The sequence below is a fragment of the Gasterosteus aculeatus genome, chromosome X (assembly GCF_964276395.1).
Source record: "Gasterosteus aculeatus chromosome X, fGasAcu3.hap1.1, whole genome shotgun sequence".
Lineage (NCBI taxonomy): Eukaryota > Metazoa > Chordata > Actinopteri > Perciformes > Gasterosteidae > Gasterosteus > Gasterosteus aculeatus.
In genome coordinates, this window is record NC_135698.1 from 9194139 (window position 1) to 9216075 (window position 21937).

Consider the following 21937-nt stretch of genomic DNA (forward strand, 5'->3'; position numbering starts at 1 on the left):
TTGAAAGGCTTTAAATGAAAAACCCTTCCTCCAGTTCAGAATCAGAAGCCTCTCCATCCATAAGATATTATACATATTTATCCCATCAAAGAATGCTACGGCTACTATTTGGATTAAACAGTACTATAAATTCAATGTTTTAGTTCAATAAAGGAGTATTCTCCCTTTTTTTTTGCAACATTCCAGCTTTAGCAAGCAATCGAACAGGATAAATATGTTTATTTAACATAAGACTTAACTTAACAACCTAAAGTTACGTCTTAGTTTATTTCTCACATATTGGAGTAATGTAATTTCATATAAGATGTAAGATCAAGCAGACTCCTTTTATGTATCGACATTGCGTATTAAGCTCACTAAATTCCTCTCATTTAACAAAAATTATATTATCTGACCATTGACTTTAGGTTTTGTCACTCCACCACTTGTTATGTGCACTGAAGTTGCCACAGAACACAATGTGTGCCCTACATTGCAATACGACCAACTCCGTTCCAAATACTATTAATCTCGACATTTGACTGTTGCAATCTGTGAGCAAAGCCAACACCATCTACAGTAAAAAATATCAAAGCAATAAGCCGTCTGATTGGCATTCCGCTTGGCTGGTATCTTTGGATCGCTTATCAATTCGAAAATAAAGGCTTCTTTTAGGGCTGATAACAAACCCTCAGACAAAATAAAGAAAAATAAATGAATCTGTTAAAATTATGTTTATTCAAAAGAAGATTCTTGGGAAGAACACCGGGTCATAAATCTGCTTCTTCCCATCAGAATAAAAACTATAATCCTTTGGAGACCCACACATTGTTTTTCAGTTAACAGCCACTTTTGGTCAGATTCATTTAGTTAAATGATCTGCCTGCACATCTATGGCTCCATTGTTTATAAAGACAAAATACTGCAGTGATTAGGGTCCAGGACTTGGAGCGGTTTCGGGACCCACACAGATCCCACAAACTGCTGATTGATTATACCTTTTTGTGACAGGTGGCCTCCGTGTGTATGCTTCCCAACAAGTCCTTTGCTCATGAAAGCACACGAAGACTGGTCAGACAGGGCTCATTACTCTTATAGACCGCCCGAACAAGAACTTAAATTACATATTAAGTAACACTTTTATCCATACAAAAACAACAGAATATTGAGACAAAGGGTCACTCTCATTGCCCGGGAGTTCTACTATTGCTCAACATTGCATTTGGTGAGGAATGGCATGTTACAAATAAAAAAAAGAAAAAATGAAAAGAAAAATATATATATATATATAAATATATATATAAATATATATATATATATATAAATATATATATAAATATATATATATATATATATATATATATATATATATATATATATATATATATATATATATATAGCAAATGTGGGTGTTTCACAAAACCATCGACTCCCTTTGTCCTGTTCTGGCTGAATAAACTATGCTGTAAACAAACTAAAATGCAGAACGACTAAAAGTGTCCTCCCCTACCGGGGCTAAAAGCTACAAACATAAATAACAAAAGCACATTTGTTTGGCTTTTACATTACACAGCTTCAAGAGTCTATCCAGTGTCCACTTTTCCTCTTTTCATTCTGAAGATGAGAACAGAAATAACAACAACACAGATAACAACATTGACAACAGTGAAGAGAAACGGCAGCTTTCTGTGGTGAGAGGAGTGAAAACAGACGGGTTGAGAACTCCTCTGTGTGTGTGTGTGTGTGTGTGTGTGTGTGTGTGTGTGTGTGTGTGTGTGTGTGTGTGTGTGTGGTCGGTTCTTTTGTTTTTTTTCTCCATCAGAGCTCATTGGAAGCTTGTTTCGCCCTCGTTGGAAGGCGTTCAGCACGAAACATGTCTGTCAGCATCCCTCCTGCAGGGGGTGCTGTGTGCTGCTGGACTGTTGCGGGGAGCAGAGGTGAGTACTGGCGCTCCACGGCAGGCGGGCGGGCGGAGGGGGTCTTTAGTCTGTAAAGTCTCTCCTCACTGCGGGGGAGGAACAACTAGGTCGGGGGAAAACCAGGAAGTGCGTCAGAGACCCGCCTCCAGGGCACCGCCGTGCACCACAGACAACACACACACACACACACACACACACACACAAACACGCACAAGTCTTTGTGTTAACAAACACGCGCACAATCAGCCAGACCCAGACACCCCGACTGGTTTTTAGGTGGTCCGTTCCTCCCCGTCAGCTTCCTGCTTGGTTCTGCGCAGGTTGCTCTTCATCTTCACAAACTCAGGGGTGTTCTCCTGTTCCTCCTCATCTTTATGTTGCTCCAGCTCCAGCTGCAAGAACACAGACATTGGCAAATTCAGATTGAGACATTGTAGAAGCGATAATCTGCATCTTGTTTCAGCTTGCAAAAGGTCCGAGCAGTAACTTTCATACAAGTGACGTATCTCATATATATCTATAGATATAGAGACTTTCAAATGATTTACCTGCTCTAGTTTCTGTTGTCTTTTCATGAGCTCAATCTCCAGGTCACTCCTCTTCTTGTGAGCCTCCTGCTCCTCCTTCTGAGCCTTGAGAACTTGCTCCCTCTTTCTCTTCTCCATAACCTTCTGCAGCTCGGGTTTGTTCTGAGGAGCCAGACCCCTGTGCAGAATCAACGGGAGAGACCGTGTTACTGAAGTAAACCTCTGGCGATGGCATCGCGCCGCACTCAGAGGGAGATTAGCGTTCACATTCATGCATAGAACGTGACAACCACGACCTCATTCTAGTTTGACGCGCGGATCCTTATTTGTTTTTCCGAATTAAACAGTCAGTCTTGATTTGGAAGCCCAATCTCAGCTTGTTCCACATGTCTGACTACGTATTGGTACGCAGCATTGGACAGATTTAGGAAAAGAGACTTTTTTTTTTTTTCGAGTAACAAAACAATCCCATATCTAAAATATCTAATAAAAAACTTCTCATTTGGACGTCGTCTCTGGGTGATCAAGTCAGTGACAAAAATAGACTGTTGCACAACTGCCTGGGTTTGTGCAGCAACATTCAAAAAGGGACATCTTAATAAAGTGTGAGCAAGCCTTGAGAAGAGCAAAACATATTAAATGTTACGTAATGCCAAAAAAAGGATAACGGAGAGAAGGGCGGGGGCTGAGGATGAGGCTTGGGAGAAGGGCTACAGGAGACGTATTGAGCTGAGATGAGCTGGACTCCGCTGGAAAAGCCAAAGCCAATAAACGGCAAAGCCCAAAAAGGATTATGTAGGCACAAAAATGTGCCACACACAAGAAAGAAAAAGAAAATCATTGAAGAGCAGTAAAAGGAAAGACACTTTCTGTCTGTCAAAAACATGCTGCAGCCCTTGATTACTTGATGATGAATTTAATTGAAACTACTATTATCCAGATCATTTTTTCTCTGAGTAGTTAAACATTTCCCCTTCTCCGTGAAAGCTGGACTCTTTTCTTTAAAGAAAACATAACATCGCCGGCCTGCCCCATTTGAATAACAACAATGTCTTAATTAAATGGAGTATTAAATCCTGAAGATTACATCACCAAGCAGGAGGGGGCGTTTACAACCAGGCACCTCCAAAAAGACCGGACGGAGTCGGGCTGTTTTTGAGAGCAGAAAAGGAAAGGAGCAGGCTAAAGGTCGACCAAGATACTACGACAGGCTATAAAATACGCTTACTCTGCTCTCCTTTCACGCTCGGCGTCATTTCCATAAATCACTGACCCTCCCATCTATGACTTCCGTCCCACGAAGACACACCTCTAGCAGACTGGCAAGAATGTGTGATCAAAATCTCACACAATATCTCATATGCCTCCCCAGTTTATTGGTGGCTGAAGTCCTGATGTTCCTCGGTGTGTGTGTGTGTGTGTGTGTGTGTGTGTAAAGAGAGAGTCATCACAGCTAATGAAGCAAAGGCAGTGAAAGGCCCTCAGCTAGGAATGTTTTGTAATCTTGATTACATAACCCTTTTTTCCATCCACACCCCCCCCCCAGCGTGACTAATCCACCATGCATGCAGACTGGCTTTCCATCCTTTCAGTACACGATCGAATGCTAATAAAAAAAAACCTAGTACCTCCCGCCAAAAGCCCACTATGTTTATCTCAGACTTCTACTGATACTGGCGGACATTCTCCGTCTAGACGACTACAGACATTATTCTGCAGCATTTTGAAATTTTTCTCATAAAAGAAGACTTTTCCTGTTTGACCTCCTTATTCTGCCTCTTCGCATTAGTCATTAATGCCCTCCCTCGATCACTGCGAAAGCGCCTCGCTCTCTGATCCCTTTAGGACCGAGCATCAGTGCTGCTGTGATGTAACAGCTGCCAACACCATGCGTGTTGACGTAGCTATTTATAGCTCAGGCACAAAGCGGCCCGCCGCTGTTTGGTGAGAGAAAATACAAACATTTGGTGTCAAAAGGGTTTTCTCAAGCTGATGCATGGACGCTCACACAAACCGCATAATGTCCTGTATTGTATGACGCAGTATTAGTATCAGCAGCCAGATTAGGTTCCTCCATCTGTGGAGTATACGTGTGTGTGACCTTTACATGGCCAATCTATCAAAACACTAATGCACATATCGTTTTGTATAATACATCACTGTGAAATTTGTATTTCCTGAACATTACGTGATACTGCTGCCGGAGGTCGAAGGGACCAGTGTGGTCAACAAGTATCAGCAGAGTCTGCATGGAAACAATCAGACCAATTACAAGAAAGCAGGAGGGCTGCTGTATTAACTCATCTGCCATTAGTACATAAACCAGCTTGGATCTGGACACCGTACCGTTTCCCTCCGTCCGACCCGCAAACATCATGTAGATTATGTAAAAACTGTTGGACATGAAAATTATTTTGTGCCACTTAATATATGAATAAACCATCATTTCCAACCATATCTTGTAAGCTTCTGGTTACTAGTTGTGAAATATGAATCTTCCATCCTCTCATAAAAGTAAACGAGGAATCCCAATGAGTGTCAGAAAAGGTATTAACGTTGTATTGTTCTCTTTTCTCCTGACCTCTTCTGGTTCATGAGCAGCTCTCGGTGCAGGTCCTGGTGATTACGGGAGATCTTGACAGGGTTGATCAGCTTTTTAGGTTTGATGAGCTCATCGCAGTCTCCGTCCAGGTAGTCGGGCTCCGCCATGACGCTCCTCCCTGGTGACAGCGACAGACCAGGCTCACGCGGATCTGCACGGACAAAGACAAGAGAAGCTCAATTTCAGTTGACCAATTCGTCACTATAACGCGAAAGGCTTGAAAGCAGCGAGGAGAGAACTCTTAAAGTCTGTAATTTGCATTTTTAATCTATTATCTCTTCTTTCAACCTGTGATGTGAGCATCCGACTGATCCTCTGGTACCAGCTCAGAGGCGTTTTAATTGTCTCTATAGTGCTAGAAGGACAGCGCTGGAATTACATAATTGTTCCCACAGAGTGAAGAGGAACATTTTATTCCCTTTCACAATGAGTGAAATGAGTGAGAACATTACTGTCAATATCTTGTAGGCATATTGTTATGTCAATATTTCGATACATGTCAGAAGTTTCAATCCACTGATTTCCATGACCTCAAAAATCGATGCGATTCATAATTGGCCCCCTAAAATGTGGGCAAACTGCCTTAATACATTAGAAACCTATTACATGTCATTTTATTTGTTTGGTATTTCCTTTAATTATTAGACATTCGACCAGCTCATGTGTCGAGATACTTTCTCAGGTCCTCATTAAGCTGAGAAATAACTGAGCAAGTTTGACCCATTCTCATGTTAATCACAGGTACATATAATACCTTACTGCTAGGAAACCTTTATAGTTTTAAAATAATAACAACATGCATGTCTGCACACATTCTCTATTTTTAAAAAAAAGAAGAAAAAAAAGTGATCCAACCAACTGAAAAGAGAATATTGGACAAAAGATTAGTCAAAACATTTAAGACAAGAAACGCACAAAATGCATTCTTGGCTGAACTCACCCTGCAGGTGAGGAAAGACGGCGTATCTGAACACGGTCGTCATCTCTGATAGTTTGATCTTGAATGTATTTTCCAGAAAAAGCGATCGAAACGCGCTGTCCTTTCCTGCACAGCTGTCTGCTACTGAGCTGCTTGGAGACCAGAGTCTGTTTTATAGCTACGCACACACTGTCCCTCTCTCTCCCCCTCCTCCGTCCCTCACCTACTCCCTCCTACGCACTCTGAATGTACATCTTGAGACCAAGAGTTTATAAGCGACTTATGAAAATTCTTGCTCGCCACTGGAACTATGTGACATGTTTACCGTGTAATATAGTCTCATATTAGGAAAGGACGTCACACACAAAATTCATCCCCCCCCCCCCCGTCTGAGGAATGACTCATATTTATAAACACGTCCTCACATGCCTGTGAGTGGGTCTCAGGCATCAGAGTCGCATTTTACCGCACGTGCTAAATACAAAAAAAGGTGGGGGGTTGGAGTGTGTCCTCAGAAGCAAAACATACGTGCAGAGGGTCTCTGCAATGATTTAAAGACACCACAGGAGGGCGACACTCATGCATTCCAGAAACTAAACCATGTCAGTTACATAACAAAGAAGATAAACGTGGTGTGTGGCGGCACACCACTGAACAAAGGGGCAAAAACACCACATGCTGGTGCGCTGGATGGAGCTGAATATGTTGACGTATGCAAATAATGTCTTTTCCAGTTGGTCGTCATCTACGGTCACAGTGGTGGGTAATCCCTTTTAAATCGCAGATTATTCACCTTTCAAAAAAACAAAATCTGTTTACTAACCCACGTGGGCGACACGTATCTTAAAAGGTGCGCAGTACATACATGGAATAATGAGCTTAAAGTGACACGAGTTAAGGGCCAGGTTCGCAAAATAAAATATTCATGAATCTGATCTTAAAAAGACGCCACTACCAGTTCAGTTAGGTGTTCTTGTGCGTTCCCTCCACATGCTACATCACAGGCTACGATGCTGTGAGCAGGGCATGTCGTTGCGCGGTGACAGCGGTTGTGCGTGAGGGGGCAGTGGTGGACCAGGTCGGGTTCAGGCTGTGGAGGAGGGCTGCGTGTGAGCACAGGCACGGTGCGCAGCAAAGGTGGTGCATGTTTAAGCCGGTGGAGGAATTTACAGACTGGCAGTGTTGTCAAAGTGTCCGTCAGCGTAACACATCTGCTCCTGCTTCCTCTGCGCCCCGAGGGAGAGAGGAAGTGACACAGGGAGTTCAAAGGGAGCTCAGAGGGAGCCTGCAACCTCAAATTGGAGCCCCGCAGCCCCTTCAATTTGGCTTCTTCACGGGGGGGGGGCTCTATAGGTTGAAGAGAGTATATAAAAGAACATCTTACACTACTACAGATAAAAACGGTCCAACACCTTAAGACGAATACACAAGTTAAAATGCTCCAATGTGGGTCGGATAGAGGACGGCATTCAATGCATCACAATCTGTCCTTTTACACGTGTCTTGGGCTTCAGAGAGGTACAACAGTGATGTGGCGACCAGCCACTTCAACAAATACCAGATTTTATGCATCAATATCTGGAATGTTGCACATTGTATTCTGTGGAAGCAAACCTCCCAGCACGTGTGGATATGGTTACACAGCTTTCGGGGCAAAACTTCAAGGAATCCCATTAAAACGGTTTGTTTATTGGTTGTGGAAACATACCAGCAGCAGACACACCCACACATGTAACATCTAAACGTCCAAGCATTCCAGGATGAAATGAGACGAAAGTTGGTGAAAACATTGGGGAAGAACGAAAAGAAAGTGGGTCAGATGCGTCGATGGACACCTAACTTGTCAATCAAAGATGCATCTAGTAGTACAAGAAACAAAGAGAGACGGAGATGGCGTTGAAGACTTTACGCACTCCCCCTTATCCTCATGACTGAGCTCATATGCTGTGAAATGATGTTTATAATCTTGCAGTTTAAGGAAATATCAAAATCCACCAAAACATTTTGAATAATATACCACTCACAGTAACACACAAAAAAAAAAAGCTGCCAAAATTTACAAATTTAAAAAAGGAAGTAGGACATACGTGGTTGGCAAACATGTTTGCAGTGGTGTGTGTGTGTGTGTGTGTGTGAGAGAGTGAGAGGGTGTGGAACCCACAGTGGCAGGTTGCATCAACTTGGGGAGTTTTTCCTGTGTCGATGGGTGGGACAGAGGAGGTTGTATGTGTACAGACTGTAAAGCCCTCTGAGGCAAATTTGTGATTATGGGCTATACAAAATAAAATGAATTGAATTGAATCACAGCTGATCAAATGACTTATAGTTGAGAAATAAGAGTGACCACGCACAAACACACATTCATGCCACCGACCGATTTCTCAATTTCCCCCTCAACTGTCATCTTCTCCAAGTCGCCATGGAGACCGGCCATCCGCCCTGACACAGCATTCAGGGACAGGAAGAAGCTGCTGCCAGCTAACACAGAGAGTCTTAAGCCTTCTAATGGGCATCAGCCCAAATAAGAAGTAATAGTGCAAATAATGGACCAAATCTCTATGTGTCATGTGAAAGGTGTTGCTTGTAGCGGCAAGTCCAGTGAAGTGAATTACCACCACCCGACTACGCAGACCCCCTCAGCTCTGTGTTGTCTTCAGGGCCGTACATTGGTGGTTTTGTTTCCTCTCGGTGGGGGGCGGGGGGCGGGGGGGGGTTTCGGAGCATACGACTCCCTCTGTGCCACTTGGTTTACAAGACAAGCTGCAAAACACAGAAGAACATCTACAGACTAACGAGCTCGACATGCACGCTTGAAAAGACCTCTCCTTCATCTGACCCAACTGTGAAGAGCACAGGACGGGTGTGTGTGTGTGGGGGGGGGGGGGGGGGGGGGTTTAGAGAACCCAGGTCTTGTGACTCAACAGCAGCCATCTTTTTTTGCCGCAGACCCCTTTGAGAGAAAATAAGGCGAGGAGAGCAGCTGGTGGCCTGCTTCACCATCTGACTCTTCCTCCCCCCCCGCCATCCCCCGTCCTCCTGCAGGATACGGGCACAGACCATCCAGAGCTCTGCACGGGGCGGGACGTTCGCCGTCATTGGTCGTGAACACGCGGCCGACGACATCCACTCCGTCATCGGGGTTTGTTCTCCACTGTGGTGCACAGTCTTATGAAGAACGACGCGTCAGCATTTCACTATCCAAATCGATATATGTATGCTGTTCATGGACACTAGCATTAAGAAAAGGACTTCATTATTTAAAAGAGGAAGACATTTCTGCCTGGAAGCTCAGTGAGCACATGTTGCAAACTAAACTAGACTTTCACTAGTTGCGGTTTTGGAGCACGGACACGCTAGCGGAAACTCCCCAAAGAGGCATAAATACCCCATATTCTGACATACATAACAAAACAATGAGCTCCGCTAGCTTTGAGTCACAGTCCATTTCTAAAGAAATGTCTTAACATTTTCTTAAAACCTCAAACCCCATACGCGCTCTTGTCCCACATCGCTCCTCTAGCTGCTCTCTGTGGCAAGATCCGGTCTATTCCACTCACAGATGGGAGGTCCACCCCTCAGGGGATATTGCGTCATCAATACCCCTTAAGCATCCCCCACACCCAGTTCTTTCTCCCTCACACACCCACCCACCCCCCTCACTGCGCGTTACAAGCTGGACAGATCTGAGCATGCGTCTCCTAGCGCGCCTCTAAATGAAGCGGCCATTCAGCCATAACTAGTGGACGCCCTAATTAAAACACACACAAGCTTTTAACTGACAGCTGCGGGGCAATTGGGGGAGGGCGAGGCGTGTGTGTGTGCGCGAGAGAAAGTGACAGAGGAGGCGGGGGGCTCAGCAGTGACAATGAGCTCATTTCCCGGACGGCCGTCCCCGTGTACGTGGTCATTTATGAGCCTCCACTGGTGACGACGTCATGAATCACGGTGGACAGCGCGGTGACGTACAGACGCACGGAAGAGAACTTAATCAAAGGGCAGAACCACCGTTTTTCTTTGTCATTCAGACACAACTGAAGCCAGTATAAAAAAAAAAATGTGTGTGTAAGCAATAACTAACCTGCAGCAGCACTACAGAAAGAAGCAGCCAATCAGCCTGGACACAAAGCGGTCACTGTAGTTCAAATGTAAACTTACACACAGAACACAATAGTGTGACTAGACGATGAAGATGTGGCATTTAGTCAAATACATTTAACATTCTCAGTATTCGGGTAAAGACGACTTCATTGGAGGATACAGCGAAGAGGGAAATGGTTCCTCAATGTACACTCCGGAGTTTGGGGGGGGGGGGGGGTTGAAATCTGTTTCGTATTTCCTGCCTTCCGAGCGAGAGGAGAAGAGGAGCTGGGGAGTTCTGGGGCCTCATGTCTCACCGACCTCTGAAAGCACCCACAATGTGATGATGTCACAGGGGAGGCGCGGGACTGTGGGAATCTACAATCAGGGTTCATGCAGCACGCATGAAGTCCGTAAACAAACAGCCCAAAAAAAAGGAAAACACGTGTGAGGGAGGTGTAAGCGGTGTGTGTGTGTGTGTGTGTGTTTAAAAACCAGATGTCATTGTGGGAGCATTGTTGCTCTGTAGGATGTCATAATGAAAAGTAAACACCCAAACTCATTACTGCGCCTTGATGCCAGGAGTAATATTTATTTAAAAAAAAAAACATCTGAATTGACGCGGCTCTTTTCTTTATCTCTCTGGCTGCCCAATGATTGGGGTGAAAACGTTTTCTCCCTTCACAGTTTGAGTAAATATCAATAACCAGCAGATCTTGATGGATTAGTTAGTTAGACATATTGGTGTTAGCGTGTATACACACACACTCACAGCATAAACAGCTTTGATATTTAGGAAGCAGCAGTTCTCTTCAGAAACAAATCCAGTCAATCCGAATCAAATAGGTTTATTGTGAATTATACATGTTGGTTAAAACAACCTTTTAATTTTTTTTTTTTTTTAAACAGATGTTTTCATTTGGAATAATGAAATAGAGGAACCGTTGCAAGACAACTTCTCGTATGCCGCGCAGAAACACGTTCTGCTTTTTAACACGGTTTAAAAACAACTGTATGAACAATGGTGTCCATAGTTCTTCAGATGTGTCTAAGTTCTAAACCTTCCAATTGTACACCTTTTTGGGGGCTTTTTTTAACAGCGTTTTTTGCTACGGCAACACTGAACACCGCCGTTTTTATTTTGTTAGATTAAAGACAGTTTCACTGCTTCCATATCTGGCCTTTGAGAATCGATCGCAACAGCAGCTGCACACGTGTTGGTTGACGTGACCCAACGTCTTTGGATGAAGATTAAACATTTTGCTTTTCAAACCGGATAGAAGATAATCCCAAATTGAACATTGAACCCCTTTTGACTTAAAACATGCAAGTGTTGACAACTCATACACCCCACTGACTGAAGGTATTTACCGCGGTGGCTCATGCGCCGTCCTGTCGCCACGCGTTGTGAGCCACAGGCTGAGGCAGATTACACAGTGAATGGGCTGCATTGAAAAAAAAAGACACAGACACCACTTTTGAGTCACGCAGCGGGAATGTGATGAACCTGCAAAGTGCACACACACGCGCACACACACACACATATATATTCCTCCACGAACACTGAGTGAGAATGATTTGCATTTCTCCTTAAAAATGGGTTAAAAATCAAAGCGCTTACGCCAACCAAATTCTGAACACATGTGCTGACAGTCTGAGGGGCCACAGATTGGTGTCGCACCTGTCAGTCAAATACAAAAGGCTGTTCTATACTCTCTCACAGCTGACACAGACACATGGCGCTGTATTTATACGTATGGGCCCTTTGAGAACAGGTGGGCTGACGCAGTTTCGCCACGAAGACACGCCCAACGAGACGGAGCACACGCGTGTTGCAAGTGGCTCGTCCTCACTGAGATGTAAACATGTGCCCAATGCTCACACACGCCAAGCCCTTTAAAATGAAGTTCCGATTATTGCCTCCGTGGTGGGGTAAAAGCCATACAGTTAAAAAGGGCCACAGCGGTTCGGTCTTGCTCAGCAGCGTGAAGTGGCGTTCGCTCATGAAGGAGGAGGAGTCTTTGTTACGGCTCTGCTGTCTGCTACAGTTACACATTCAAAGCTTTGTGCTTTACTGCTGCTTTAACCCTTCTGGAGCACCGTCACGCCCCTCCTCCTCCTCATCATCCTCGTCTACTGGCAGCCCAGCTGGGAGCTCAGTTCTCATTGGCCAGGGGAGTGTGGGAGGAGGGGGGGTAAGGAGGGCACACCGGGGAGGATTTAGGAGGTTCTCCTTTGTTTACACGCTAGTACAGAAAACCCCAATAACAAGTGTTACCTTGAGCAACCAGACAATCCACAGACAGACACACGGGGCAGCAGGCTGATGATCATCACACACACACACACACACACACACAAGTCTTTGTTCTATCTGGCTCTATGTTCTATGCTTCACAAGACTCAAAATGATCAGTGTCTATATGCATATTTTTAGTTGGGATAGTAGGCAATCATGTGATTTCATCATCTTATGGATGTTTCTAAAAACCTGCACACATGCGGATTATCAGGCTGTGACGGGGACTTGGCGCCGTTCTTCTGACGTACATTACCATTTGTGTTGTAATACAGCAGGATCGTGTATCGCGATACCGACTTACAAAGAGCTTAATCTAATTCATGCGGCTCAGACTTCCAACCTCTATATGCTTCAACATCACGAGACGCAAGGAGGAGGGCCTGTAAAGCCGGTGTGGTTGTATTTGTGTGTGTCATCCATTCTCGAAGACTATGCAAAGTGGTCAGCACAGTAGTGGTGCTTTATTGTGATGGAAGCTCCAGCATAACAGCAGGAAAATCAATGAGTTGCTTTGAGAAGCTGGATCTCTCTTAGTGTGTGTATGTGTGTGTGTGTGTGTTCTAGCCTTTGGTATGCATATGTTATTGTAACATCACGTCCAAGCCTGCTCAGACGAAAGTCAAGCCTGTGGATGTCTGACTTTGTTATGAAGTGTCAACGCACACAACACCTAGCACACACGCACACACGCATTTCAAGAAAGTCAATTCCCTGAATCGTGATATCATGATATAAAACCATGGCAACAAAAGCACAATTTAAAAACAGATCCTTTGTCTGAGGTTGCATCACTTGGATTTACATTGCATCATAACATGTCTTCCAATGATCAAGTCTCTTTACAAAAACAACCAAATCTAAAAGATTGTTAAAACAAGCACCAATATCATTGATGGATCTGTGGTTTGTTCTGAAGTGAATTCATGTGACCATGGATTAGTAATTCCCATGCTCGTAATGGCGGTCTTTGTCTCAGGGAGGTGACCCAGCTCCACTGAGGGAAACCCTGGGTCAACTCGACATATTCTTTAGCTTTTTCTGGTTTTAGTTATAAACTCTACACTCAAACCTTTTTGTGACGCAAATTTACTTGCTTGTTGTCGTTTTTGTTCAGACAAAACTGAACACTGCCATATTTGTTTTGTTGGAGTAAAGCCTAGTTCATGGTTATGCGTTTTTCAGAGAAACGCAGATACACGCACACGTGTGCTTTTTTACCAGTTTCTCTAGCGTCAAAAGCTACGCAAGCCTCACGCAGCCTGCAAGGCCATGTTTGGTCTGCTGACTACATCCTTTAGTCTCACTATTCCGGTTTCATAGCATAATACCGCCATTTTTTCAAAGAAGATTTTTGAAGAGAGAATGAAATAATCTGATTGAAGAGATGTTGTCGGAAGAAATCCGGAAATATGACCACTTATACAAGCAGTCGTTGGCGGACTATACGGATCTCCGCAAAAGTCGGATTGGCGGTCGAGGGGTTGAACAAAGTTGTGGAGGACTTTGGGTCCTTCAAGGTGTATGTGGACAACAAGACCGGGTAAATAAACAAACCAACGACTTCCACACACACATACACACAAAGAGGTCATTCTCTTGGTCGACTTCAACAAAAAACAAAAACGTTCCTCCACCTATTGTTCTGGCGGTGAATTGCTCTGCAACACGCGCAAACCCTTTGAGAACCATGAACTAAAACGAGTTCATCGACACAACTGTGTGAAAGGCCTCAGAAACATGCCAGAGCCGTGAGGAAAAAAAAAAGGTATATCGAGAGAAAATTTGAGTCAACATAAACTAACTTTTTTTCCCCCGTAGTGGACAGGGGGGAAGCTGTGTTTACTAAAACCACAAGCACCTCCGTCTTGGTGCAGAGACCCTGTGAAACGCTACGCTTACATGGCGCCTTACAGGGGAAAAGACTCTTTGCAACAAGGTAGTCTTCCACCGAGAGAGAACAAACTGTCTAAGTGACACGCAAGCACAAGCGCACGCACACACACACACACACACCGCCTCGTGGACCTAAAGGATCAGTGCGTTCTGCTGAGTAATGAAGATTCTGTGGCCACAGAAGGAGCAGCAGGACTGTGGGAGATAACACTGTCAACATGCATGTGGCAGCCATTTAACCCTCCTGGGCGCACACACACACACACACACACACATTCCTGACCTAAATACCTTGCTTTTCTTGAGGTCAGGTCCAGGCCTTGACGTGGACTCAGACTCTTCTAATGATAGATCTGAGAAATTGCACCAGAACCACAAATGGACTCGTGCTATTATTGGATGGAAACTCAGACATTTCGTTCACATTTTTTTTTTTAAAAGGCCTTTGAGTGCGATAATAATTCAGAGAGCCTTCCAGTTGCAACGCCCACAAAAGCACAAACACACCCACACGCGCGGTGACAGCATCAGCCTTTTCAGGGGGGAGAAGAAGACAGCGGGAGAGAGAAACACGAGATTTGGAGGGACGGTGGGGGGGTTCAAATATCAGAGAACAGATGTAAATGGTTTAACCGAAGCTCTGTTCTAAACGACTCACACGTGTGCGAGACACCTTCCCCCCCCTGCACACCCTCGATGCCTAGAACACACTCATTCATGCCACCTTCTCCCCTCACTGCAGCCCACGTGACAAACAGTTGAACTATTTCAAAACGTTAAAGCGGAGAGGAGAGGAGGGGGGGCCCCCATCCGCCTCCACCCGGAAAGCACACACACACACACACACCCCGGGTGGAAGTCGACAACCTGTTAAAGTTTGACAGCATTTCTCTTTTCGCCAAGTTTATGGCACTGTGAAAAATAAACACCATTAGCCGGGGAGACTTATTGCCACTTCAGAAATGTGACACACGCAAACACACACACACACATACACAGACACACACACAGCTTGACATGCCAGGTGGGGTTTGAGGCTGGTGACAGCAGCGGCCAGTGTGTCAGCTCTGACTGAGGCCATGTGCTTCAACACACACACACACACACACACACACACACACAGCCTCAGATACAAGTCATCCATACAATATGGTGCCCACAATACGTTGTCTTGGAAATTAAACTTTTCTATTAACTGTGGCAGCACGTAAGACAATAGCACAGTTGCACAGCTCGTAAAGCACTCTGACGTTGGGGTGGATGAATATTGTATAAAAACAAGAGCGTGGTTTCATTTTTTTTTTTTACACCATTTTTTTTGCAGATGCTGCCAACTGTATTAACACGCGTGAACACAACATGCACCATAAACACCGGTATGGTTCCCTCCGAACCCCAGTAACCGTACACACTGATTGGTTTCTTGTCCGAGCGTACGGGAGTACTGAGTGACATGAATAGTGTCCTTCCAAGTGTGTCCACGCTGAACAACAGCCTCAACGTGTTGTTTCCTCACCGTCCCGTCGGCTTCATGCACGCGCCCCAACAAAAGGACACAATGAAACAAGAGTTTGTATCTTTTTTTTTGTTGCAATCTCATCCTCTCTCTCTCTCATTCTCTCTCCTCTGTCTTTTCTTTTCGTCGTCACTTTTTCAGTTTAAAACAACTAAAAGCTGCTGCTTTTGCCGACGCGAGAAGAAACCAGTTGAAACGTGCTGCTTTTGTTAGTGGTGGAGGAAAAAACACACACACATACACACGCGCGCGCGCGCGCGCTCCAGACACACACGTACACACCTTACCTCAAAGTCGACCTCGACCCGACTTCTCCAACTCGAGTTGTTTAATATTTAAAATGGCAAAGTGGTTCCGGCTTCATCGGCGGGTCTCGGGGTCACTTCTCGGCTCGAGGTGTGTCCGCCAGACTCTGGTTTGGTGGACTGCTCAGTAACTGTAGTGCGCGCACGCACACGCTCACTCAGTCAGGACCCATAGAAAATGTAAATTTCACATGGGTGGGAGGGATGGAGTGACGTCACGTGAAGGCTCCTCCTCCTTCTCCTCCTCCTTCTTCTGCCCTCACTTGCTGAAAACACGAGCGGGGACTCCTCGAGTGAAGGGCGGGGTGTGGATAGAGGGGCATCCGCCTCCCCCCCCACACACACACACAAATAAACATGTCGAGGGTGTTTGTGCATGGCTGAAAAACGCCTGTAATAAAAGTGAGTGATTTTTTTATTTCGCCTGATCCCAACATCCCAACTCATATATTCCAAAATGTTGTTTTAGTTCCTGTGATATTTTAATTTATTTGAACACTTGAATATGGTTTGCTGGAGTTTTAACCTATAGGTTTAACTACACAGCTATGACTGTGGCCCTTTAACATACTTTACCCCGTTACCTTCCAGTAAGCAGCACCATGAATGATTTGGGTTTTAAGGCAATTGGGTTCACTTTCATTGCGCTCATCATGATTGATGAGCTGATTGATGTCATGATTGACACACTGAAAATCCCCCACCAATAGATCCTGCGAGACTAGCCGGTAAAGAAAATCTGTTAATTTTTTTGAGCTGACAAAATCAGAGGTAAAAGCAGCATTGTTTTTTACTTTTATTCATGATGGTGGTCCCAAAACTAGCGCTGCTCTGTGTCTGCTATCTGGCCTTTGTAATTACTTGTGACTAGTGTTCTTCAAAAACGATTTCTCTAACAATACAAGATCAGTTTGCAGCCCACCCTTAAGAGAAGATCATTAATTCATCCCTTTGATCACAACACTTCACCTCTATTATCTGCTCTTTTCCCAGACTGAACATCCCGGGCATTCTTTGGGATGAAAAATAATCTGATTATGGTCAGTGCATCTCCTAATCCACCACCCTTCTGTTAAATCGGCTCACCAAAACTCGTTTAGTTTCACAGTGTCTCCTCAGATGCTTTGCCTATTTCAGGCAGCACACGTCTTTCTCCTCTACATCTCTTTGGGTTCAATCCACGTTGTATGAAGTTAAGGACCTAAGTTGCCAACATATTACCAGAGCAGGCTTACTGGAATATTACCATGCAGGCTTACTGGAAAGGACACACAAAAGAAAAGGACCGCGGGGTTAGCTTTAATTCACAAACACGTGGGAGGTGGGGGTAACATCTGTATGGATTTCTCATAACTTAGGAGTGTAATGACTAAGAGTGTTGCGCAACACAGTAGGATGAGTCATATGAGGGTCGCCTCCTCGGGCGGGACACTCCCTTCAGAGCTCCCACCGAGCAGGAAACAGATGTGCATGCAGTGCACATACAAGTACGAGAAACCCAAAAGTCAGAGTAAAGTCATACTTACCCTGCTCTGTCGATTTGCATAAATTCAAAAAGTAGTATGTAAATACAGCAATTGAGACATCTAACATCTGCCAAGTGTTTTACAAACTGTGAAACCACATTTGAACGGAAAAAAGAACATACGGTAATATACTGATGTAACCGCGTCCTGACAGATTTATTTTTGACTAACCTTAAAAAAAGACTTAAAGACGTATTTTAAACAGACAACCTTCACCATGACAGGGAGAAAGCACTTCCTAACTGCTATGGCAACAGGCCTGTTTGTGCAGCGACCTCAGTGGTTTCCATTTAAGTTTCGTACTTCTTTCCGCACACCGCTATTGCAATGAAGAGATTGCGAGGGACAGATACATAGATAGCGGTTGGTTTCCTGCTCCAGAAAAGACACAAAAACTGCTGCGCTTTTTACCCTCGTACACCCTCTTTTTCTGACCGGCATGCTGCCGATGGGATGACGGCTCAAAAACGTTAATATGTCCCTTGGCTGACCTGTGTGGACGCATGTCTGAATGTAGGCAAACATTTAGTGTGCAGGAGGACAGGTTTGACCCCTGAAGGGCATGTTGCCTTGATTGGAGGGAGAGGGGGGGAGTTTCCTTGATCAGTGTCACGTCCTGTAAAGTGGAAAACTTCCCTTCCCCCCATCGCTATCTCACACTGCTGCTATCTGAAGTGCAATATCTGAGACAGATGTTTCTTTTATCGCTCCAGGGTTTCCTACGGTTCATGTGTGTGCAGGTGTGCATCTAGGCTTGCATGTGAGGCCCCTCTTATTTTTTCTTTGTCAGGCCTCGAAGGGCTTCCACTTTAAACAGGAAATGGAAGTTATCTGAAAGCCATGGTGACAGAGAGGCTTTCCCGTTAATTGTGAATTTCCTTATGTTGAGTTTTGAGAGAGATTCTTGCTCAAGGAAAAGGTCAATTGAAGAAGTTATCTATTCATTGCACCTGTGAAGAATGTAAAGCCCCACTTCGCATCACAGCAGCGCAATAACCAGGTAGATACTGTAAATACAGTAATGTAGTTGCAGTCTACATAAACGCCACCCCCTCCTATGTGACCTAGTTGTGAATGAGTGTGGGTTTACACTAGCAGTTCACCCACAAAATGGTTCATGGTTGAATTTGAGACATTTGTTGAAATCGTCGGCCCTTCTTTTTTTAACATTAAGTCACCATTTTCTTTCTTTTTCTCAATCGTCCCAAACACATTTAATGCTTTCTTTCCACTGTGTTTTCTCCGTCGTGACTGATCACAACCTCACCGCGAGAAACCCCGAGATAAAACTCAAATAAGATTCTGCAACTATAACCTTTGTTTTGGACAAAATTGCCATTAGGTAACTGTAAGAAATGTTGTGAGATGTGTGCACATAACAAAGAGGATGTTTGCTCTTGTTTCTGTTATAAAGCAGAAGGATTTTTTAAATAATCCTACTGTCAGCCTGTCTCTCTCCGAGATGGGTTTACCAGCTGGGGGAACGTGATGCATTCCCTTTTTCCTACGTGTTCCTCTTTTCACTTTGGAGTGTTCAGCCAAAGTTCAGCTAATTCAATCACTACTGGATGACTCACACCCCAGTGTCCCTTTCTGCCCAGATGCAGACACACACACACACACACACACACACACACACACACACACACACACAAAACACAAAACACCCCGACGCCTGGCTGGATGAGGTTCGTGGAGTCAGTACTGCGTCAGCCTCTCAAGGCGAATAGTCTCTTGTTCCTTAGCTTCATAACCTTCTCTTTCTGTTTTTCTAATCAGCTGATGCTATTTTATTCATTTAGTTTTTCTTTGCAGTTCTCACTTCCTGATGTCTCTTTTAATACCAACCCAGACATTTCTCTGATTATGACTATCTGTGCTAGCAGAGAGAAAGCCATAAATCCCACCCTATAGAGCCATAATTATTATGGTGACTAATAAATCTGAATAAATTCATTTAACATGATCACTTTTTCAGGGCCTGTGTAATCAAAAATATAATTTGGCAGGTTGTAGCCTTACTTTACAGTAACAGTTTTATTTTCCTCTTATCTGTTTGTGAGGCCAATTTCACAAAGAATTCCCATCTATTCAAAAGACTTATGATTCACTTCAGAGTAACTGATAAAAAGACAGACTGCCATTTCCTGCCTTTATACTTTATCCATACTGTACCTGTGAGTGTTTGAATGTCATGCAAGATACAAAAAGATCGAGTTACAATCATTTTATTGCAGTCCTCATGTGTTGTTGCAGAGGCTGTTATTACTGGTCAAGCCACCCAGATTTATTAAGCTTTACTGTACAGAGCCTCTCCCCTCACTCTGATGACTGCCAGCAGGAACCGGAGCAGATGGCTCCGTTACAGTACAGTGAGGCTGAAATGGCCACAGAGTTGGACAAAAGTGCCCAATACTTGCCATGTCATGTCCACTTTATACGTTTTTTTTGCTGGAGACTGTAGAATTTAAAAAACCACACATATGTTCAAACAATTAGGAACACTGTATTCATGAATACACAAATTGAATAATTTATGACTCCCAGTACCATTTCTAAATAAAGACATAAATGCTTTTTATTCCCAAGAACGTGCGTACACTGTGCAAACAAACTCAAAACCTTCCTCCTAGCATGGACATGCTTACTTTATTTATTTGTTCGCTTTTAGATTTTTTTTAATCGAATTCAGCTGTTAATCATAAACTATGTGGAAACAAATGAGACACAAATAATAAAGTTTGAATGTAGGAGTTGAGCAGGCCTGGGTGAGCTCCTGTAGGAGACACACAGCCATGTATTCCTCTCCGTGTCTGTGCCCGTCTGCGTGTTTGTGTGAATAAGCTGAATAAGCAGGACTTACAACACAGAGAGCAGGAAGGCCCTCCGAAAACACGCACGCACACCACGACCACAGGAAAACAAGGTCAGTGTGACAATTGTGTGCGTGTGTGTGTGTCAGAGAGAGAGAGACAGAGGAGGTTCTGTACTTACATCACCCCCCTGGTGCATCATAATCTTTCCCAAAAGCGGCATGCATTGTTAAAATATCTGTCACTGGAATAAAAAGACCTCAGTTGTGCCCTTTGTGTGGATATTACAACTCTTAGAGGACCTCCTGGAGCAGATGTTCTCACGTTTCCTTTTAGTGTGCGTGAGTGTGCTTGATGCATAGTTAATCCTTTAAAAGCACCTAAACCGCCATACTGGGTTAGTAAAGCATTAATATCAGCGCTTGGTTAACTAAATCTGCCTGTTGATCCGCCGTACAGCAGAGGAGTTCACTCTTTCACCTTAAATTCCACGTCCCTGTACCTTAAAGTTATAGATACATGTTCTCTTACGATGGACTTCATTATTTGGTAGATGGTTATATCTACCATCCCTGCCCTTTAAAATCTGTTCCTTATAACATTTTCAGACAGGATTGGCAGACAAAAGGCAGTGAGCTTGACTGCAGACGGGGCTCCTCAGCCTCTCCTGTCTACTGTAACACACACTGCTCACATTTGAGCCATTCTCGCAGACACACAAAGTACACACCCAATCACATTATTAATCGCGGCACTCAGCTCAATCCTTTTACCCGTTTGTAGCCCTCCACCCCTCCCAGCGCTTTGCCCCAAGACTCATCGCCAAGGTAACCGCCAGCACTCAGTTCCTCCCAGACATACCGGCAAGGTGAGTGAACACACACTGCGCACACACACACACACACACACACACACACACACACACACACACACACACACACACACACACACACAGAACGCCCGTCCTTTTCTCTGAAGAGAAGACTCTGATCGCTCATGAACAGAGAAGTTATGGAACAACTATTCTTTCGCAAGGACACATCGACACATTGGAGGCACGACTGTGTGAACCCAACCGTTTCCTCACACGCACAGCGACTCTTTTCCAAAACATTTTCCTCTCCCCATAAAAATCTCACTTGTTTTTCCATCAGCAGAGGACGGTTCCAGACAAAAACTTTTTCCATTGTCAAATCTGTGCTCAACCAGAGGAGCGGGAGGTGGAGAAAGGGGGCGCAGAGGGGAAAAGAGGAGGAAGCCGGTGTTGTTTTCCGTACCTGATAACCCTCCGTCCTCCGTCTTCCTTCCGTCCGACCCGTCAGACGCTGTTTCCTGGAATGCTGACTCCTGAGGGGAGTGTTTGGGAAGGGAACACAAAGAGATACCGTCAGTCCCATCATGACATGCATGACAAACACGCATCCATCTAATGGGCATAACAAGTCACACATGCATGCCTGCTCAAACATGAACAAAGCAAGTTGTAATTATGGGGCCATAAAAAAATGTAAGGTCAAAGATCTTAGCACAGTGGCTAATATAGACACAGGGGATGTCAC

The 21937-nt window shown here is 44.4% G+C and overlaps 1 protein-coding gene across 6 annotated transcripts; it reads right to left on the reverse strand.

Annotated features, from left to right (window-relative positions):
• Nucleotides 1-698: 698 nt before the first annotated feature.
• On the reverse strand, nucleotides 699-21815 carry LOC120808792 (protein FAM107B). 6 transcript variants are annotated; one of them, XM_078082549.1, is made up of 5 exons: nucleotides 16022-16160; nucleotides 11395-11468; nucleotides 5007-5178; nucleotides 2447-2603; nucleotides 699-2290 (listed from the first exon to the last, which is right to left on the reverse strand). In XM_078082549.1, exons 2-5 carry the CDS (start codon nucleotides 11405-11407, stop codon nucleotides 2171-2173), a joined length of 462 nt encoding a protein of 153 aa, XP_077938675.1. In that variant the 5' UTR covers nucleotides 11408-11468; nucleotides 16022-16160; the 3' UTR covers nucleotides 699-2170. The 6 variants fall into 6 exon arrangements, with proteins under 6 accessions (XP_077938675.1, XP_040017893.1, XP_040017896.1 ...); XM_040161959.2 differs by lacking the exons at nucleotides 11395-11468; nucleotides 16022-16160 and adding an exon at nucleotides 21656-21815; XM_040161962.2 differs by lacking the exon at nucleotides 11395-11468 and having other exon boundaries at nucleotides 16022-16233.
• Nucleotides 21816-21937: the final 122 nt, after the last annotated feature.